Here is a 17,233-nt window from a genome sequence, read left to right on the forward strand (position 1 = left end):
AGTCATTCTTCGTCTTGCTGTGCACTGGGATCTTGCTGTGTCCACTTGGCTGCTGCGTCTGCTACATTGCTTCAAAAAGCACAAGGCGCTAGGGAAAGGCAAAAGTCCCTTTTTAAAAAAAAAAGAAACCGCCGTGTGTTTCCCCCCCCGGCAGAGGGAGCCTGCAATCCATTTAAAAAAAAAAGAAATCTCCCCCCCCAAAAAAATGATACACACACAGAGCGAGGGGGAGCAATGCGAGTCGGTTTCAAGTTCCCCTTCGGAAAATGTGGCTGGTTGGTGCCCAATGGTCTGGGAGCTTTACTCAGATGTAGCTATGGAGATGGCGAGTGGCTGGTTGCTTTGACAGGTGTGTGTTTCAGCTTTAAGAGGCAGACAGGCGCTATGTACAACAAGGGGAAAGGATGTACGGTTCCCTCGGACGGTCAGGCAAGGGAAAAGTAAGTGGCAGCGGGAGACAGGAGGTGGAAGATAAGGAACATTTTGTGGCTTTTGCAAGAATTAAAAGGGTTGTGCGGGAGCAGGCATTTTTGTGTGTGCGTGTGTGTAAGCTGCTGTATTTGCTGGGTTCTGGGTAGGGGGATGCTGAACGGAATGTAGCTTTTCCTGTAAACTTTTTGTTAATTTTTTCTGGCATTTATTTATCTATATATATATATTTTTTTTTAAATGTTTGGTATCGAAAATAATCGTAAGACGAGCAAGAAACCTTGAGCCCTATTTCCAAAGTGTGATCTTGTTTCCTGCGATTTTACAAGTTTAAATTATGAACATTACATTTTATCTGGGTGCGGGTAAAATAAAAGGCACCCTAATTCGGTTTAATTTCATTGTCAATTTCACACCCTTGTCTCCCCGGCCGGGAAATAGTTTGGGGGAAACCTCCCTCTAGTCTGGGGCATGTTTTGTTCCCATATGTATATATTTGCCCTGTTTTGTGTGTGTGCGTGTGCGTATTTTCAGCCTGTCTCTCTACGGCGTTTAATTGTAAGATGAGTAAAAGTGTTTATTGCAGAAGAGCAAAAATAAAAGTTTTCCCTCGTTTACTTCTTGTCCCCGTGTTTGTCATTTCTCTCTGTGTAGGTTAGCGCTGTATGTTTACGAATACTTGCTCCATGTGGGAGCTCAGAAATCTGCACAGACTTTCTTGTCCGAGGTAAGAGTCTCTCGCTCCCCCGCCCCGTGTGCTTTTAAAGTTCCCAGTGTTGAAAACCTGGCTTTTTAAAATTTCTCCTTTGCCTCCTGATCCCTTTCCTGATTTTTCAGATCCGTTGGGAGAAGAATATCACTTTGGGAGAACCGCCCGGATTCCTGCATTCCTGGTGGTGGTAAGTTTCTCCTTGCTCTTCTTGTCTTGCATACTTTTATTTTAAAATGTTGATGTTCTCCAGCAGACCAGCTCCTCAAACAAAGGAAATGTGATTCCAGATGGTGAGGGGAGCTCCACACCTCTCTGCATCCTCGCTGTTTATAGCAGCTTCTTTCTCTCTCTCTCTCTCTCGTTCTGTCCCTTCTCAAACTTATTTGGATTGATTGGGTTCTTAAAGGGATTTTGAAAACACTGGGCATCTGCAGACATTGGTTGTGGAATGGGGTGGTCTGGTGCTGTGTGAAGATTCACAAATGGAGTGGTCTTGTAGTGTGAATATTCACAAATGGCCCCAGACTCCATCCTGTTGATCTGACCGCCCCCCCCCCCCCCCCCCCCAACACACACACACACACACACACGTTCATTGGTCCAAGAGTTAGACAAGGGTGAAATTCAGCCAGGCAGTTCCAGTTCCCAATCCCTGCTGGCAAGTATCTGCAAGTGTCCCATTGGGTGAAGAACAAAATCAGTAATACCCCCTCCCCTCCCACCACCCCCATCCCTGCCGAGACTCACCCCCATCTCGACTGCAGGGATGGCAATAGTATCAGTTGTGTACAGTTGCAGTGGACAAAGCAGTGGAAGCCATCCAGTTCAAGAAAGCTGCCGCAGCTCTTTTTCCCCATTGGCTCGGCAAATTCCATTTCGAGTCAATAAATTGGATCAATGCTCGAAAGGTGAAAAGTTTGCAGGGCTTTGGGGAGAGAGCTGGAGGAGTGGACGATGGGCCGAATGGCTTCCTATGCAGCATTATTGCCTAATTCTCTGCGCGAATTCTATTTTGAAAGTTCCTATTGAATCTGTCCCCCACTGCCCTTCCTCGCAGCGCCTGCCAGGTCACAACTCCCTGTGGTCCCCTCACCTCCCCCTCGTGGGTCTTTTACCAATCCCCTGAAATCTGTGTCCCCTGAAATCCTCCCCCCCCCCCCCCCATGCTGCTCTGTGGAACTTGTACTTTGAAAGCTGTGGAATATTAGGTTTTGTATTGTCACAATGGATGTGTGGCTGTTTACCTGTTGGCCGATATTTACAAATGAATGACGATCTGATTTCAGAAGCAGGGTGACGGAGAGTTTAATGACAATCTCTGTCTCCTCTTTCCAGTGTTTTTTGGGATCTGTACTGTGCAGCTCCTGACAGACGAGAAACCTGTGAGCACTCGAGTGAAGCCAAGGCCTTTCACGATTATGTGAGTTTTATGCAAATTTTATTCATTGTAGAAAGTGATTCTGTGCCTTGTTGGAGGCATTTATCCGTTCTGGCAGGAGAGAGATTGTGCCTCTGTTTGTGTCTATGATTCTGCGGGTCTCTGTCACTGTGTGTGTGAGAGAGACTGGGATTCCATTCTTGTCAAAGGACGGATGGATTTTAACCAAGATCCAATTGTGCCTGTGTTGACTGTTATTGAAATATTCTGAACCCTGGTTTTCACATTTCCCAGGTATTCTGGTTGGGTTGTAGAGGATCAATGTTGCTCCAGTTTTTAGAGTTTGGTGATCAAGAGTGACGTGAGTTGGGATCACACTGTGAAACCTTGTGGCGAGGACAGTTGTACCTGGGAACTGATCTCATTAACACTCTGACAATCTCAACGTTTTAATTATATTGAGAGGTGTGTCTCAAGTCACTGTTTATTCAGGGTAAAGGTCACTCACTGTGTAACTGTAGAGTCACTGTTTATTCAGGGTGAGGATCACTCTCTGTGTAACTGTAGAGAGTCACTGTTTATTCAGGGTGAGGATCACTCACTGTAACTGTACAGAGTCACTGTTTATTCAGAGTAAGGATCACTCACTGTGTAACTGTACAGAGTCACTGTTTATTCAGGGTAAGGATCACTCACTGTGTAATTGTACAGAGTCACTGTATATTCCGGGTAAGGGTCACTCACTGTGTAACTGTACAGAGTCACTGTTTATTCAGGGTGAGGATCACTCACTGTAACTGTACAGAGTCACTGTTTATTCAGGGTGAGGATCACTCACTGTGTAACTGTACAGAGTCACTGTTTATTCAGGGTGAGGATCACTCACTGTGTAACTGTACAGAGTCACTGTTTATTCAGGGTGAGGATCACTCACTGTGTAACTGTACAGAGTCACTGTTTATTCAGGGTGAGGATCACTCACTGTGTAACTGTACAGAGTCACTGTTTATTCAGGGTGAGGATCACTCACTGTGTAACTGTACAGAGTCACTGTTTATTCAGGGTGAGGATCACGCACTATGTAACTGTACAGAGTCACTGTTTATTCATGGAAAGTGTCATTCACTGTGTAACGGCACAGAGTCACTGTTTATTCAGGGTGAGGGTCACTCACTGTGTAACTGTACAGAGTCACTGTTTATTCAGGGTGAGGATCACTCACTGTGTAACTGTACAGAGTCACTGTTTATTCAGGGTGAGGATCACTCACTGTGTAACTGTACAGAGTCACTGTTTATTCAGGGTGAGGATCACTCACTGTGTAACTGTACAGAGTCACTGTTTATTCAGGGTGAGGATCACTCACTGTGTAACTGTACAGAGTCACTGTTTATTCAGGGTGAGGATCACGCACTATGTAACTGTACAGAGTCACTGTTTATTCATGGAAAGTGTCACTCACTGTGTAACGGCACAGAGTCACTGTTTATTCAGGGTGAGGGTCACTCACTGTGTAACTGTACAGAGTCACTGTTTATTCAGGATGAGGATCACTCACTGTGTAACTACTGAGTCACTGTTTATTCAGGGTAAGGGTGACTCACTGTGTTACTGTACAGAGTCACTGTTTATTCAGGGTGAGGATCACTCACTGTGTAACTGTACAGAGTCACTGTTTATTCAGGGTGAGGTTCACTCACTGTGTAACTGTACAGAGTCACTGTTTATTCAGGGTGAGGGTCACTCACTGTGTAACTGTACAGAGTCACTGTTTATTCAGGGTGAGGATCACTCACTGTGTAACTGTACAGAGTCACTGTGTATTCAGGGTGAGGGTCATTCACTGTGTAACTGTACAGAGTCACTGTTTATTCAGGGTGAGGATCACTCACTGTGTAACTGTACAGAGTCACAGTTATTCAGGGTAAGGATCACTCACTGTGTAACTGTACAGAGACACTGTTTATTCAGGGTGAGGATCACTCACTGTGTAACTGTACAGAGTCACTGTTTATTCAGGGTGAGGTTCACTCACTGTGTAACTGTACAGAGTCACTGTTTATTCAGGGTGAGGGTCACTCACTGTGTAACTGTACAGAGTCACTGTTTATTCAGGGTGAGGATCACTCACTGTGTAACTGTACAGAGTCACAGTTATTCAGGGTAAGGATCACTCACTGTGTAACTGTACAGAGTCACTGTTTATTCAGGGTGAGGATCACTCACTGTGTAACTGTACAGAGTCACTGTTTATTCAGGGTAAGGGTGACTCACTGTGTAACTATACAGAGTCACTGTTTATTCAGGGTAAGGGTGACTCACTGTGTAACTGTACAGAGACACTGTTTATTCAGGGTGAGGATCACTCACTGTGTAACTGTACAGAGTCACAGTTATTCAGGGTAAGGATCACTCACTGTGTAACTGTACAGAGTCACTGTTTATTCAGGGTAAGGATCACTCACTGTGTAACTGTACAGAGTCACTGTTTATTCAGGGTAAGGGTGACTCACTGTGTAACTGTACAGAGTCACTGTTTATTCAGGGTGAGGATCACTCTCTATGTAACTGTACAGAGTCACTGTTTATTCAGGGTGAGGATCACGCACGATGTAACTGTACAGAGTCACTGTTTATTCAGGGTGAGGATCACTCTCTATGTAACTGTACAGAGTCACTGTTTATTCAGGGTGAGGATCACGCACGATGTAACTGTACAGAGTCACTGTTTATTCAACAGGGCTAACTCATTGAGGCGAAACTGTTTGATAAACCCGCTCTATACTCGAACCATAGAATTACTGGCTTCCAAACTAGCTTTCCCGTCGCCACACAACTCCCTGAACTACTGGTTATCACTGGTGTTAGGTTTCAACATACTGACTCTCACAGGGGTATGGGTACCACACACCCTGACTGTCACTGGGATACAGGTTCCACACACACTGACTCTCACTGGGGTACGGGTCCCACACACCCTGACTGTCACTGGGATACAGGTTCCACACACACTGACTCACTGGGATACGGGTTCCACTCTCACTGGGGTACGGGTTCCACACACACTGACTCTCACTGGGGTACGGGTTCCACTCACACTGACTCTCACTGGGGTACGGGTCCCACACACACTGACTCTCACTGGGGTACAGGTTCCACACACACTGACTCTCACTGGGGTACAGGTTCCACACACACTGACTCACTGGGATACGGGTTCCACTCTCACTGGGGTACGGGTTCCACACACACTGACTCTCACTGGGGTACGGGTCCCACACACCCTGACTGTCACTGGGATACAGGTTCCACACACACTGACTCTCACTGGGGTACGGGTCCCACACACCCTGACTGTCACTGGGATACAGGTTCCACACACACTGACTCAGTGGGATACGGGTTCCACACACACTGACTCTCACTGGGGTACGGGTTCCACACACACTGACTCTCACTGGGATACGGGTTCCACACACACTGACTCTCACTGGGGTACGGGTTCCACACACACTGACTCTCACTGGGGTACAGGTTCCCCACACACTGACTCTCACTGGGGTACGGGTACCACACACCCTGACTCTCACTGGGGTACGGGTACCACACACCCTGACTCTCACTGGGGTACGGGTTCCACACTCACTGACTCACAAGGGTACGGGTCCCATACACACTGACTCTCTCTGGGGTACGGGCTCCACACACACTGCCTCTCACTGGGGTACGGGTTCCCCACACACTGACTCTCACAAGGGTACTGGTCCCATACACACTGACTCTCACTGGGGTAGGAATTTCCCAGTTATTCGGCTGTTCCAAATCACTATAAAAATATAACAAGAACATTTTACTCTTGTGGCTCTAGTGGTTTAGGAAGAACCAGGGTAACAAGGAATGGGCAATAAATGCCAGCCATGCCTGAATTCCAGGATTGGATGAACCTTGAGTTGAGAAGCTCACCCTGATTCTGCACAGGATCTTCAGCAGATCGATGGCTCTCAGTCAGAGCTAATCATCAAGTATCTCTGAAGGTGTTTTTTGATGGAGTGGGGGAGAATACTTTCTCCAAGCACAGATATGGCGAACTGAAAGAAAGTTTTGTGTAGATATATATAGCACCTATCACGTTCTGCAAATATCCCAAAGCACTTTAGAGTCAGTGAAATACTTTCTCAAAGTGTAGTCATTTTTGTATTATGGACAATGCATTTGCCAGTTTGCATAGAGCAACGTGGTAAAACCAGATTATCTATTTTAATGATGTCAGCTAAGGATAAATATTGGCCCTGAACACAAACCCCATTCTCTTTATTGAAGTGTGCCATTGATTTTTATACATTAACGTGAGAATGTAGATAGAATTTGAATCGTAGCATTTACAGTGGAGAAGGAGGCCATTCGGCCCATCGAGTCTGCCCTGGCCCTTAGAAACAGCACCCTACTTAAGTCCACACCTCCACCCTACCCCTGTAACTCAGTATCCCCACCTAACATATTTTTGGACAGGGCAATTTAGCATGGTCAATCCACCTAACCTGCACATCTTTGGAATGTGGGAGGAAACCGGAGCACCCGGAGGAAACTCGTACAGACATGGGGAGAACGTGCAGACTCCGCACAGACAGTGAGCCAAGCCGGGAATCGAACCTGGGACCCTGGAGCTGTGAAGCGACAGTGCTAACCACTGTGCTACAGTGCCGCCCAGATTTCTTCGTTGGGAGACTGTTCTACCACTGGAGATGAATTGCAACTGGTTTGTGCTCCCCCTGGGAGCTCAAATACAGAAGCGATTCACTATCCCTTGCCATGCAAATTTATACATGCCAGGGATTGCCATTACATGGCACCATTGCATTGTGGGGCAGTAGGGTGGCCCTCTGATGGACTTTGGGGGCAACTCCCTTAAAGAGTTACCCCCTTGCCCACAACGAGTTCCACTGTGTCAGGGCCACGTTTGTAAATACCTGCACCAATTCCCGCCCACTTGAATCCCGGCCCAGAGGACGGGAGAATCTCGCAAGCTTCGCGAATCCAGTGCCCAGCCTGTTAATAGGATGCAAATGGGTCAATTAGACCCAATTGCATCCTCCTGCTGGCGTGGGGTGCGGACCTTGATGCCACTGCCAGCGGGGCACCGGAGCATTGGAGGGCGCCGATCCCAATTTTTGCCCCTTGCTGGATACTCCTCGACTTCAAGAACTTGGCTACCAGCGGCGGGTGGCAGAGAATCCAGCGCCTTGATTGAACATTCCATTTGAAAGAGCACCCCTCCGAAAGTGCAGCACTGGCGTCTCCGTGTGGATTTTGAAATCGGGTTTCCGAGGTGGGAATGGATGCCTGCCCGGCTGTCTTGGAGCAGTGAGTGCTGTCCTTTGAGTCTCTGCAGGCACGTGTTTGTCTGCTGGCAGACTGATAGGCAGAGAGGATTCAAGTGGCATCGGATGTGCTCACCTGGTCAGTGTTTCACCCTATCTCTCATTATGAATGGTTTTACCTTCCTCCATGTTTGTTCCCTTCTTGCTCCGTGTGGCTGCACACCACAATGTGTAAGGCCTCGGAGAGTGAAGGGGAGCAGGGAGGCTGGAGGACCAAATCAGGGCAGGACTCGGCGCCAAAGCTTTGTATCTTTTGGTGAATATCAGTCAATATTGTCGACTGGTCAGCGCCCATTGGAGTAACTATTCAGTCCTGGGTTCCGCTGAGGTGGATGAGATGATTAAAGTAGTAGGGTGGATCGAGAGAAATGATTTCCTCTGGTGGGTGGGGATGGGGGGGAGGTCCAGGACAAGGGGGAAGGACCTTAAAATTTGAGCCAGGTCATTCCGGGTGATGTCAGGAAGGGGAGTGGAAATCCAGAGCTTTCAACTCTGAGATGTTGTTGGATAAAAAGGGATGCAGAGCAAAGGCAGGTAAATGATGTTGAGGATACCAATCCACTGTAACCTCTAGGATAGCGGAACAGACTTGAGGGTCTGACTGGCCTTTTTTCCATTCAATGTTATACACCAGGCTGTACTCGGTCCGAACCAACATTCTGAGACCAGGGCATTATTCACAGATACTGTAATTGGTGGCTGTTGATTTCTTCACTCTTTACACCCCCAGCCCTGCTCGAAAGGTGGTGAGTGGTGAAGTGTCAGGCCAAGCCTCCGAGGAGATGCCGTGAGGCTATTGACCGAGGATTGATGCTCTGTTCACCTGACCTTCGACCCTGACGTTAGGTCTGGTGCAGCAGATGGAAGGGTTGTTGTTGGTGATGGACATTGTCCTGTGAGATGGGCCCCAGGTTCCTGTGAAGTATGAGCACTGGGGACAAGGCACCTCATTGAACAATTCACTGTCTCCATGGTAAGGTCAACCTTGCCATTCACAGGAGCGAGAATCTTCGGTGGGGGATGTAAATACGATGATCTACACTTTTGATACTGTTTCTTTTTATACTTCTTTGTCAAATGTACCCTTCTAAAAGGAGAAATCATTTTGTTTTTCCACGTGTTCACAGTGGGAAAACTTGTCTTTTTATTGTTGATGAAACAAACAGGTTGTACTGTATTCTGAGATTTGGAACGTGAAGGATGATTTACATGATGCTTTTAAGATATTAAGGGGAATAGACAAGGTAGGTAGATAGATAGATAGATAGATTCTGAAAGAAGGTGGTTGCTGTGTTGCTTCCCTCTCTGAATGAATATGTCAGTTCCTTTAATCTTGTCTCTGCCCCCCCCCCCCCCCCCCCGCCCCCCTCCCTCCCTCCTGTCTACTGATGATTAATTTCCAGCAAAGAAGTCGCCAAACGGTTGCCACCTCCCGGGTGAACCCTGACAGTGACCCTCTTAAGGCGAACTTGATTTTCTCCAAACCGAGAAAGCTAGCCATGTCCGATAGCCAGCGCAAACAACAGTGGGGAGAGGGGGCATCCCAGTCTCATCCCCCGGTGCAGTCTAAAATAGTCCGATGTTGTCCTATTTGTCCGTACGCTTACCACAGGAGCCTGATACAGTAACCTGACCCAGTCAATAAAGCCCCGCCCAAATCCGAACCGTCTCAGTATCTCCCACAGATAGTCCCAATCAAAAGCCTTTTCTACATCCATTGTGATCACTCCCTCCACCTCCCTACCTTCCGGGGGCATCATGATCACATTTAACAGCCTTCTTACATTGGCCACCAACTGTCTACCCTTAACAAACCCCGTCTGGTCCTTCCCAATAACGTCCGGAACACAATCCTTGATCCTGGAGGACAAGATTTTGGCCAGCAACTTGGCATTTACAATCGGGAGATCGGCCTGTTGGACGCACACAGCTCCGGGTTCTTGTCCCGCTTAAGAATCAGCGAAATCGTTGCCTGTGACATCGTCGGGGGCAACATCCCTCTTTCCCTTTCCTCATTGAACATCCTCAACAACACCGGCCCTAATATTCCCGAGAACGTTTTATAAAACTCCACTGGGTACCCACCCGGACCCGGGGTCTTACCCGCCTGCATGGCCTTCAAGCCCTCCATCATCTCCTCCAGCCCGATTGGGGCCCCCAGCCCTTCTACCCGCGCCCCGTCCACCTTTGGGAAATTCAGCCCCTCCAAGAAGTGCCTCATCCCTCCGGCCCTATTGGGGGTTCCGACCTGTACAGCCTGCTGTAGAAATCCCTAAACACCTTATTCATCTGTACTGAATCACCAACCAGGTTCCCATCTCCGTACTTTACTTTCCCTATCTCCCTAGCTGCCTCCCTCTTCCTAGGTTGCTGTGCAAGCATACAGCTGGCCTTCTCTCCATGTTCATAGATCGCCCCCTCGCTTTCTCAGCTGCTCCACCGCCCTCCCTGTGGTCAGCAAGCTAATCTCTGGACTTCCGGGTGCGGCGATGACCAGCTGAGTCGCACGTTTCGGCAGCTCCCGGTGAAACGGACTTTTGGGCTCTTGATAGGAGCCCCAACGGCAATTTTGACGGCTAAAAACACTGTGCGGTAAACCAGAAGGGAATCCCCCCTGGATACGGATGAAAAAAGGAGGAGAAAGTGGCCGGATTGCAGTGGATCCTTTAGAACAGCGGCAAGGAAGGCAAGCAAAAACCAAGATGGCGTCGGAAGGTGGCAGTTTAACATGGGGCCCTGAACAACAAGAGTTCTTGAAATGCTGTGTGGAAGAGCTCAAAAAGGAAATGAAGAAAGAGCTGTTGGCCCCGATACTACAGGCGATCGAAGGGCTAAAGGAGGAACAAAAGACCCAGGAGCGGGAGCTTCGGGTCGTGAAGGCAAAGGCAGCCGAGAATGAGGACGACATACAGGGCCTGGTGGTGAAGACGGAGACGCATGAGGCTCATCAGAAACGATGTGTGGAAAGGTTGGAGGCACTGGAGAACAACGCAAGGAGGAACAACCTGAGGATTCTTGGTCTTCCTGAAGGTGCGGAGGGAGCGGACGTCGGGGCATATGTGAGCACGATGCTGCACTCGTTAATCGGAGCGGAGGCCCCGGCGGGTCCGTTGGAGGTGGAGGGAGCATACCGAGTGATGGCGCGAGGACCGAGAGCAGGAGAAATTCCCAGAGCCATAGTGGTGAGATTCCTCCGTTTTAAGGATAGAGAAATGGTCCTTAGATGGGCAAAGAAAACTCTGAGCAGTAAATGGGAGAACGCGGTGATCCGCGTTTATCAAGATTGGAGTGCGGAGGTGGCGAGAAGGAGGGCGAGCTTTAATCGGGCCAAGGCGGTGCTTCATAAAAAGAAGATAAAATTTGGAATGCTGCAACCGGCAAGACTGTGGGTCACATATCGAGGGAGGCACCACTACTTTGAGACGGCGGATGAAGCGTGGACTTTTATTGTGGAAGAAAAACTGGAATGAGCGGGTTATTAAAAAGAACGTTTGAACAAAGTGGTGGGGCGAATGTGGGGGGTGAAGAGGGGGGTTAAAAAGGGGGGAAAGAGGAGTTTTATGTACTAATCCTGCGATGTGGTAACTTTTCTCTCTTCCACAGGTGGTGATGGGGGGAGGAGGGGAAGTGGAGGAGATGGGGCGTTGGCCATTGGGGGCGGGGCCAAGGGAGAAGCGCGGGCTTGGTTCCCGCGCTATGATAATCATGGCGGGAATAAAGAAGCAGGAAGGAGGGGGCGTCGCACGGTGCGAGCCGAGGTCACGGGGGGAAGCCGAGGTCGGCCAGAGTTTGCTGACTTCTGGGAGCAACATGGGGGGAGTAATTACGCTAGCGGGGGATCTAGCGGGGGTGGGGTGGGAGGGGGGAATTACTGGGTTGCTGCTGCTGGGGAGAGGGGGGAGCTGGTATGGGAGGGGATGGGCGGGGGGGCACTGCCTGGGGGAGATACAGCTGCGTGGGAACCGGGTGAGGAGCTGGAAAAAGGGGATGGCTAATCGACAAGGGGGGGGGGGCGGTAGGAAGCCCCCCAAACCGGCTGATCACGTGGAACGTGAGAGGTCTGAGCGGGCCGATAAAGAGGGCACGGGGACTCGCACACCTTAAGAAACTTAAGGCAGATGTGGTTATGTTACAGGAAACGCACCTGAAACTGATAGACCAGGTTAGGCTACGCAAAGGATGGGTGGGGCAGGTGTTCCATTCGGGGCTAGATGCGAAAAACAGGGGGGTGGCTATATTAGTGGGGAAGCGGGTAATGTTCGAGGCAAAGACTATAGTGGCGGATAACGGGGGCAGATACGTGATGGTGAGTGGCAAACTACAGGGGGAGACGGTGGTTTTGGTAAACGTATATGCCCCGAACTGGGATGATGCCAATTTTATGAGGCGGATGCTAGGACGCATTCCGGACCTAGAGATGGGAAAGCTGATAATGGGGGGAGATTTTAATACGGTGTTGGAACCAGGGCTGGATAGGTCGAAGTCCAGGACTGGAAGGAGGCCGGCAGCAGCCAAGGTACTTAAAGATTTTATGGAGCAGATGGGAGGTGTAGACCCGTGGAGATTTAGCAGACCTAGGAGTAAGGAGTTCTCGTTTTTCTCCTATGTCCATAAAGTCTACTCGCGAATAGACTTTTTTGTGCTGGGAAGGGCGTTGATCCCGAAGGTGAGGGGAACGGAGTATACGGCTATAGCAATTTCGGATCACGCTCCACACTGGGTAGACTTGGAGATAGGGGAGGAAACAGGAGGGGCGCCCACCCTGGAGAATGGACATGGGACTAATGGCAGATGAGGGGGTGTGTCTAAGGGTGAGGGGGTGCATTGAAAAGTACTTGGAACTCAATGATAATGGGGAGGTCCAGGTGGGAGTGGTCTGGGAGGCGTTGAAGGCGGTGGTTAGAGGGGAGCTGATATCAATAAGGGCACATAAAGGGAAGCAGGAGAGTAAGGAACGGGAGCGGTTGCTGCAAGAACTTTTGAGGGTGGACAGACAATATGCGGAAGCACCGGAGGAGGGACTGTACAGGGAAAGGCAAAGGCTACATGTAGAATTTGACTTGCTGACTACGGGCACTGCAGAGGCACAATGGAGGAAGGCACAGGGTGTACAGTACGAATATGGGGAGAAGGCGAGCAGGTTGCTGGCACACCAATTGAGGAAAAGGGGAGCAGCGAGGGAAATGGGGGGAGTGAGGGATGAGGAAGGAGAGATGGAGCGGGGAGCGGAGAGAGTGAATGGAGTGTTCAAGACATTTTATAAAAAATTATATGAAGCTCAACCCCCGGATGGGAGGGAGAGAATGATGGGCTTCTTGGATCGGCTGGAATTTCCCAAGGTGGAAGAGCAGGAAAGGGTGGGACTGGGAGCACAGATCGAGGTAGAAGAAGTGGTGAAAGGAATTAGGAGCATGCAGGCGGGAAAGGCCCCGGGACCGGATGGATTCCCAGTCGAATTCTATAGAAAATATGTGGACTTGCTCGCCCCGGTATTGACGAGGACCTTTAATGAGGCAAAGGAAAGGGGACAACTGCCCCCGACTATGTCTGAAGCAACGATATCGCTTCTCTTAAAGAAGGAAAAGGACCCGCTACAATGCGGGTCCTATAGACCTATTTCCCTCCTAAATGTAGATGCCAAGATCCTGGCCAAGGTAATGGCAATGAGAATAGAGGAATGTATCCCGGGGGTGGTCCACGAGGACCAAACTGGGTTTGTGAAGGGGAGACAGCTGAACACGAATATACGGAGGCTGTTATGGGTAATGATGATGGCCCCACCAGAGGGGGAAACGGAGATAGTAGTGGCGATGGATGCCGAGAAAGCATTTGATAGAGTGGAGTGGGATTATTTGTGGGAGGTGTTGAGGAGATTTGGTTTTGGAGAGGGGTATGTTAGATGGGTGCAGCTGTTGTATAGGGCCCCGATGGCGAGCGTGGTCACGAATGGACGGGGATCTGCATATTTTCGGCTCCATAGAGGGACAAGGCAGGGATGCCCTCTGTCCCCATTATTGTTTGCACTGGCGATTGAGCCCCTGGCGATAGCGTTGAGGGGTTCCAAGAAGTGGAGGGGAGTACTTAGAGGAGGAGAAGAACACCGGGTATCTTTGTATGCGGACGATTTGCTACTATACGTGGCAGACCCGGCGGAGGGGATGCCAGAAATAATGCGGATACTTGGGGAGTTTGGGGATTTTTCAGGGTATAAATTGAACATGGGGGAAAAGTGAGTTGTTTGTGGTGCGTCCAGGGGAGCAGAGTAGAGAAATAGAGGACCTACCGTTGAGGAAGGTAACAAGGGACTTTCGTTACCTGGGGATCCAGATAGCCAAGAATTGGGGCACATTGCATAGGTTAAATTTAACGCGGTTGGTGGAACAAATGGAGGAGGATTTCAAGAGATGGGATATGGTATCCCTGTCACTGGCAGGGAGGGTGCAGGAGGTTAAGATGGTGGTCCTCCCGAGATTCCTCTTTGTGTTTCAGTGCCTCCCGGTGGTGATCACTAAGGCTTTTTAAAAAAGGATTGAAAAGAGCATCATGGGTTTTGTGTGGGCCGGGAAGACCCCGAGAGTGAGGAAGGGATTCTTACAGCGTAGCAGGGATAGGGGGGGGGGCTGGCACTACCGAGCCTAAGTGAGTATTATTGGGCCGCTAATATTTCAATGGTGAGTAAGTGGATGGGAGAGGAGGAGGGAGCGGCGTGGAAGAGATTAGAGAGGGCGTCCTGTAGGGGGACTAGCCTACAGGCTATGGTGACAGCCCCATTGCCGTTCTCACCGAGGAACTACACCACAAGCCCGGTGGTGGTGGCTACACTGAAGATTTGGGGACAGTGGAGACGGCATAGGTGAAAGACTGGAGCCTTGGGGGGGGTCCCCGATAAGAAACAACCATAGGTTTGCCCCGGGGGGAATGGATGGGGGATATGGAATGTGGCAAAGAGCAGGAATAACGCAACTGAAAGATCTGTTTGTGGATGGGAAGTTCGCGAGTCTGGGAGCGCTGACCGAGAAATATGGGTTGCCCCAAGGGAATGCATTCAGGTATATGCAACTGAGGGCTTTTGCGAGGCAACAGGTGAGGGAATTCCCGCAGCTCCCGACACAAGAGGTGCAGGACAGAGTGATCTCAAAGACATGGGTGGGGGATGGTAAGGTGTCAGATATATATATATATATAGGGAAATGAGGGACGAAGGGGAGACTATGGTAGATGAACTAAAAGGGAAATGGGAAGAAGAGCTGGGGGAGGAGATCGAGGAGGGGCTGTGGGCAGATGCCCTAAGCAGGGTAAACCCGTCGTCCTCGTGTGCCAGGCTAAGCCTGATTCAGTTTAAGGTATTACACAGGGCGCATATGACTGGAGCACGGCTCAGTAAATTTTTTGGAGTGGAGGATAGGTGTGCGAGGTGCTCGAGAAGCCCAGCGAATCATACCCATATGTTTTGGTCATGCCCGGCACTACAGGGGTTTTGGATGGGGGTGACATAGGTGCTTTCAAAGGTAGTGGGGGTCCGGGTCGAACCAAGCTGGGGGTTGGCTATATTTGGGGTTGCACAAGAGCCGGGAGTGCAGGAGGCGAGAGAGGCCGATGTTTTGGCCTTTGCGTCCCTAGTAGCCCGGCGCAGGATATTGTTAATGTGGAAAGAAGCCAAGCCCCCGGGGGTGGAGACCTGGATAAATGACATGGCAGGGTTTATAAAGCTAGAGCGGATTAAGTTCGTTCTAAGGGGGTCGGCTCAAGGGTTCACCAGGCGGTGGCAACCGTTCGTCGAATACCTCGCAGAAAGATAGATGGAATGGAAAAAAGAAGGCAGCAGCAGCAGCCCAGGATCGGGGGGGGGGGGGGGGGAGGAGGAACCAGAAGGACTCTCAGGGTTGTTAATATATACTGTATAATATGTTGTATAGGTCGTTGCGACAGATAATTATAGATTGGACTGTTAAATTATATTTTTGGAGAGTGTTACTTGTGATAAGGCAGTTGCCAATTAGGGTTAGTTTTCATTTTTGTTATTTATTATTTATTCATTTTTTGTTTATAAAATAGGTCATTGTTATTTGTGTTGTTATAATATTGTGTAAAGGATGCACAATGTACTGTGTTGGTTGACCAAAAATTTTCAATAAAATATTTATTTTTAAAAAAAAGCAAGCTAATCTCTGCCTGTAACCTCCGCTGTTCCCTTAAAAGCCCTGCCTCTGGGGTCTCCGCATACCTCCTATCGATCTGTAGTAACTCCTTTACCAGTCGGCCCATCTCTGCCCTGTCCACCTTCTCCCTATGGGCCCGGATCGAGATCAGCTCCCCTCTGACCACCGCCTTCAGTACTTCCCACACCACCGCTGCTGAAATTTCCCCCGTGTCGTTGACCTGCAGGTAGTTCTGAATACATTTCCTCAGCCGCTCGCACACCCCTTCATCCGTCAAAAGTCCCACAGCCAACCTCCAGTGCGGGCGCTGGTTACTGTCTTTACTAACCTGCAGGTCAACCCAGTGTGGAGCATGGTCTGAGATTGTGATCGCCGAGTACCCCGTGTCCACCACCCCAGCCAGCAAGGCCCAGCTCAAAATAAAGAAATCAATCGGGAATACACTTTACGCACGTGTGAGTAGAAGGAGAACTCCTTCACCACCCTCGGCTGCCCAAATCTCCATAGATCCCCCCCCCCCCCCCCCCCCACACACACACACACACACACACACACACACCCCAATCTGCTCCATGAACCCTTTTAGCTCCTTTGCCATTGCTGGCAGTTGCCCATTTTCGATCTTGACCGGTCCAAGCCAGGGTCCATAACTGTGTTGAAGTCCCCTCCCATGACCAACCTGTGCGAGTCCAGGCCCGGTATCTTCCCCAGCATCCTCTTTATAAACTCCACACCATCCCAATTTTGCCGCATACACATTTACTAATACCACCTGCACCCCCTCCAGTTTCCCACTGACCATAATGACCGACCTCCCACATTCTACCCGCCTCAAACACCGCCCGCTTATTGATCAGGATCGCGACCCCTCTAGTCTTTGAATTGAGTCCTGAGTGAAAGACCTGACTGACCCAGCCTTTCCTCAGTCTAACCTGGTCCGTAACTCTAAGGTGCGTCTCCTGCAACATTACCATGTCCGCCTTCAATCCCCTAAGATGCGCGAACACAAGTGCCCTTTTGACCGGCCCATTTAACCCTCGAACATTCCACGTGATCAGCCTAGTTAGGGGCTCATTGCCCTCTGCCGATCAGCCATCCCCTTTCTTAGGCCTGCCTCCACCCGTGCTCCGAGCCTCCACCGGTCCATCCCCTGGCAGCCCCCGCCCCCAACCTCCTC

The 17,233-nt window shown here is 49.8% G+C and overlaps 1 protein-coding gene across 2 annotated transcripts in view; it reads left to right on the top strand.

Moving 5' to 3' along the window:
• Positions 1 to 207: 207 nt before the first annotated feature.
• ssbp4 (single stranded DNA binding protein 4) overlaps positions 208 to 17,233 on the top strand; it is a 166,540-nt gene continuing 149,514 nt past the window's right edge. The window contains exons 1-4 of one of the 2 annotated variants that reach the window (XM_072482377.1): positions 208 to 349; positions 1,084 to 1,156; positions 1,267 to 1,328; positions 2,477 to 2,561. Coding sequence is in view for 1 of the 2 variants with exons in the window: in XM_072482376.1 (XP_072338477.1) it covers positions 235 to 440; positions 1,084 to 1,156; positions 1,267 to 1,328; positions 2,477 to 2,561 (426 nt within the window). In the remaining variant the exon portion in view is untranslated. Of the gene's footprint in view, positions 441 to 1,083; positions 1,157 to 1,266; positions 1,329 to 2,476; positions 2,562 to 17,233 lie in introns of both variants that reach the window. The other variant, XM_072482376.1, reaches the window with a different exon arrangement.

This window comes from Scyliorhinus torazame, chromosome 18, assembly GCF_047496885.1.
Source record: "Scyliorhinus torazame isolate Kashiwa2021f chromosome 18, sScyTor2.1, whole genome shotgun sequence".
NCBI lineage: Eukaryota > Metazoa > Chordata > Chondrichthyes > Carcharhiniformes > Scyliorhinidae > Scyliorhinus > Scyliorhinus torazame.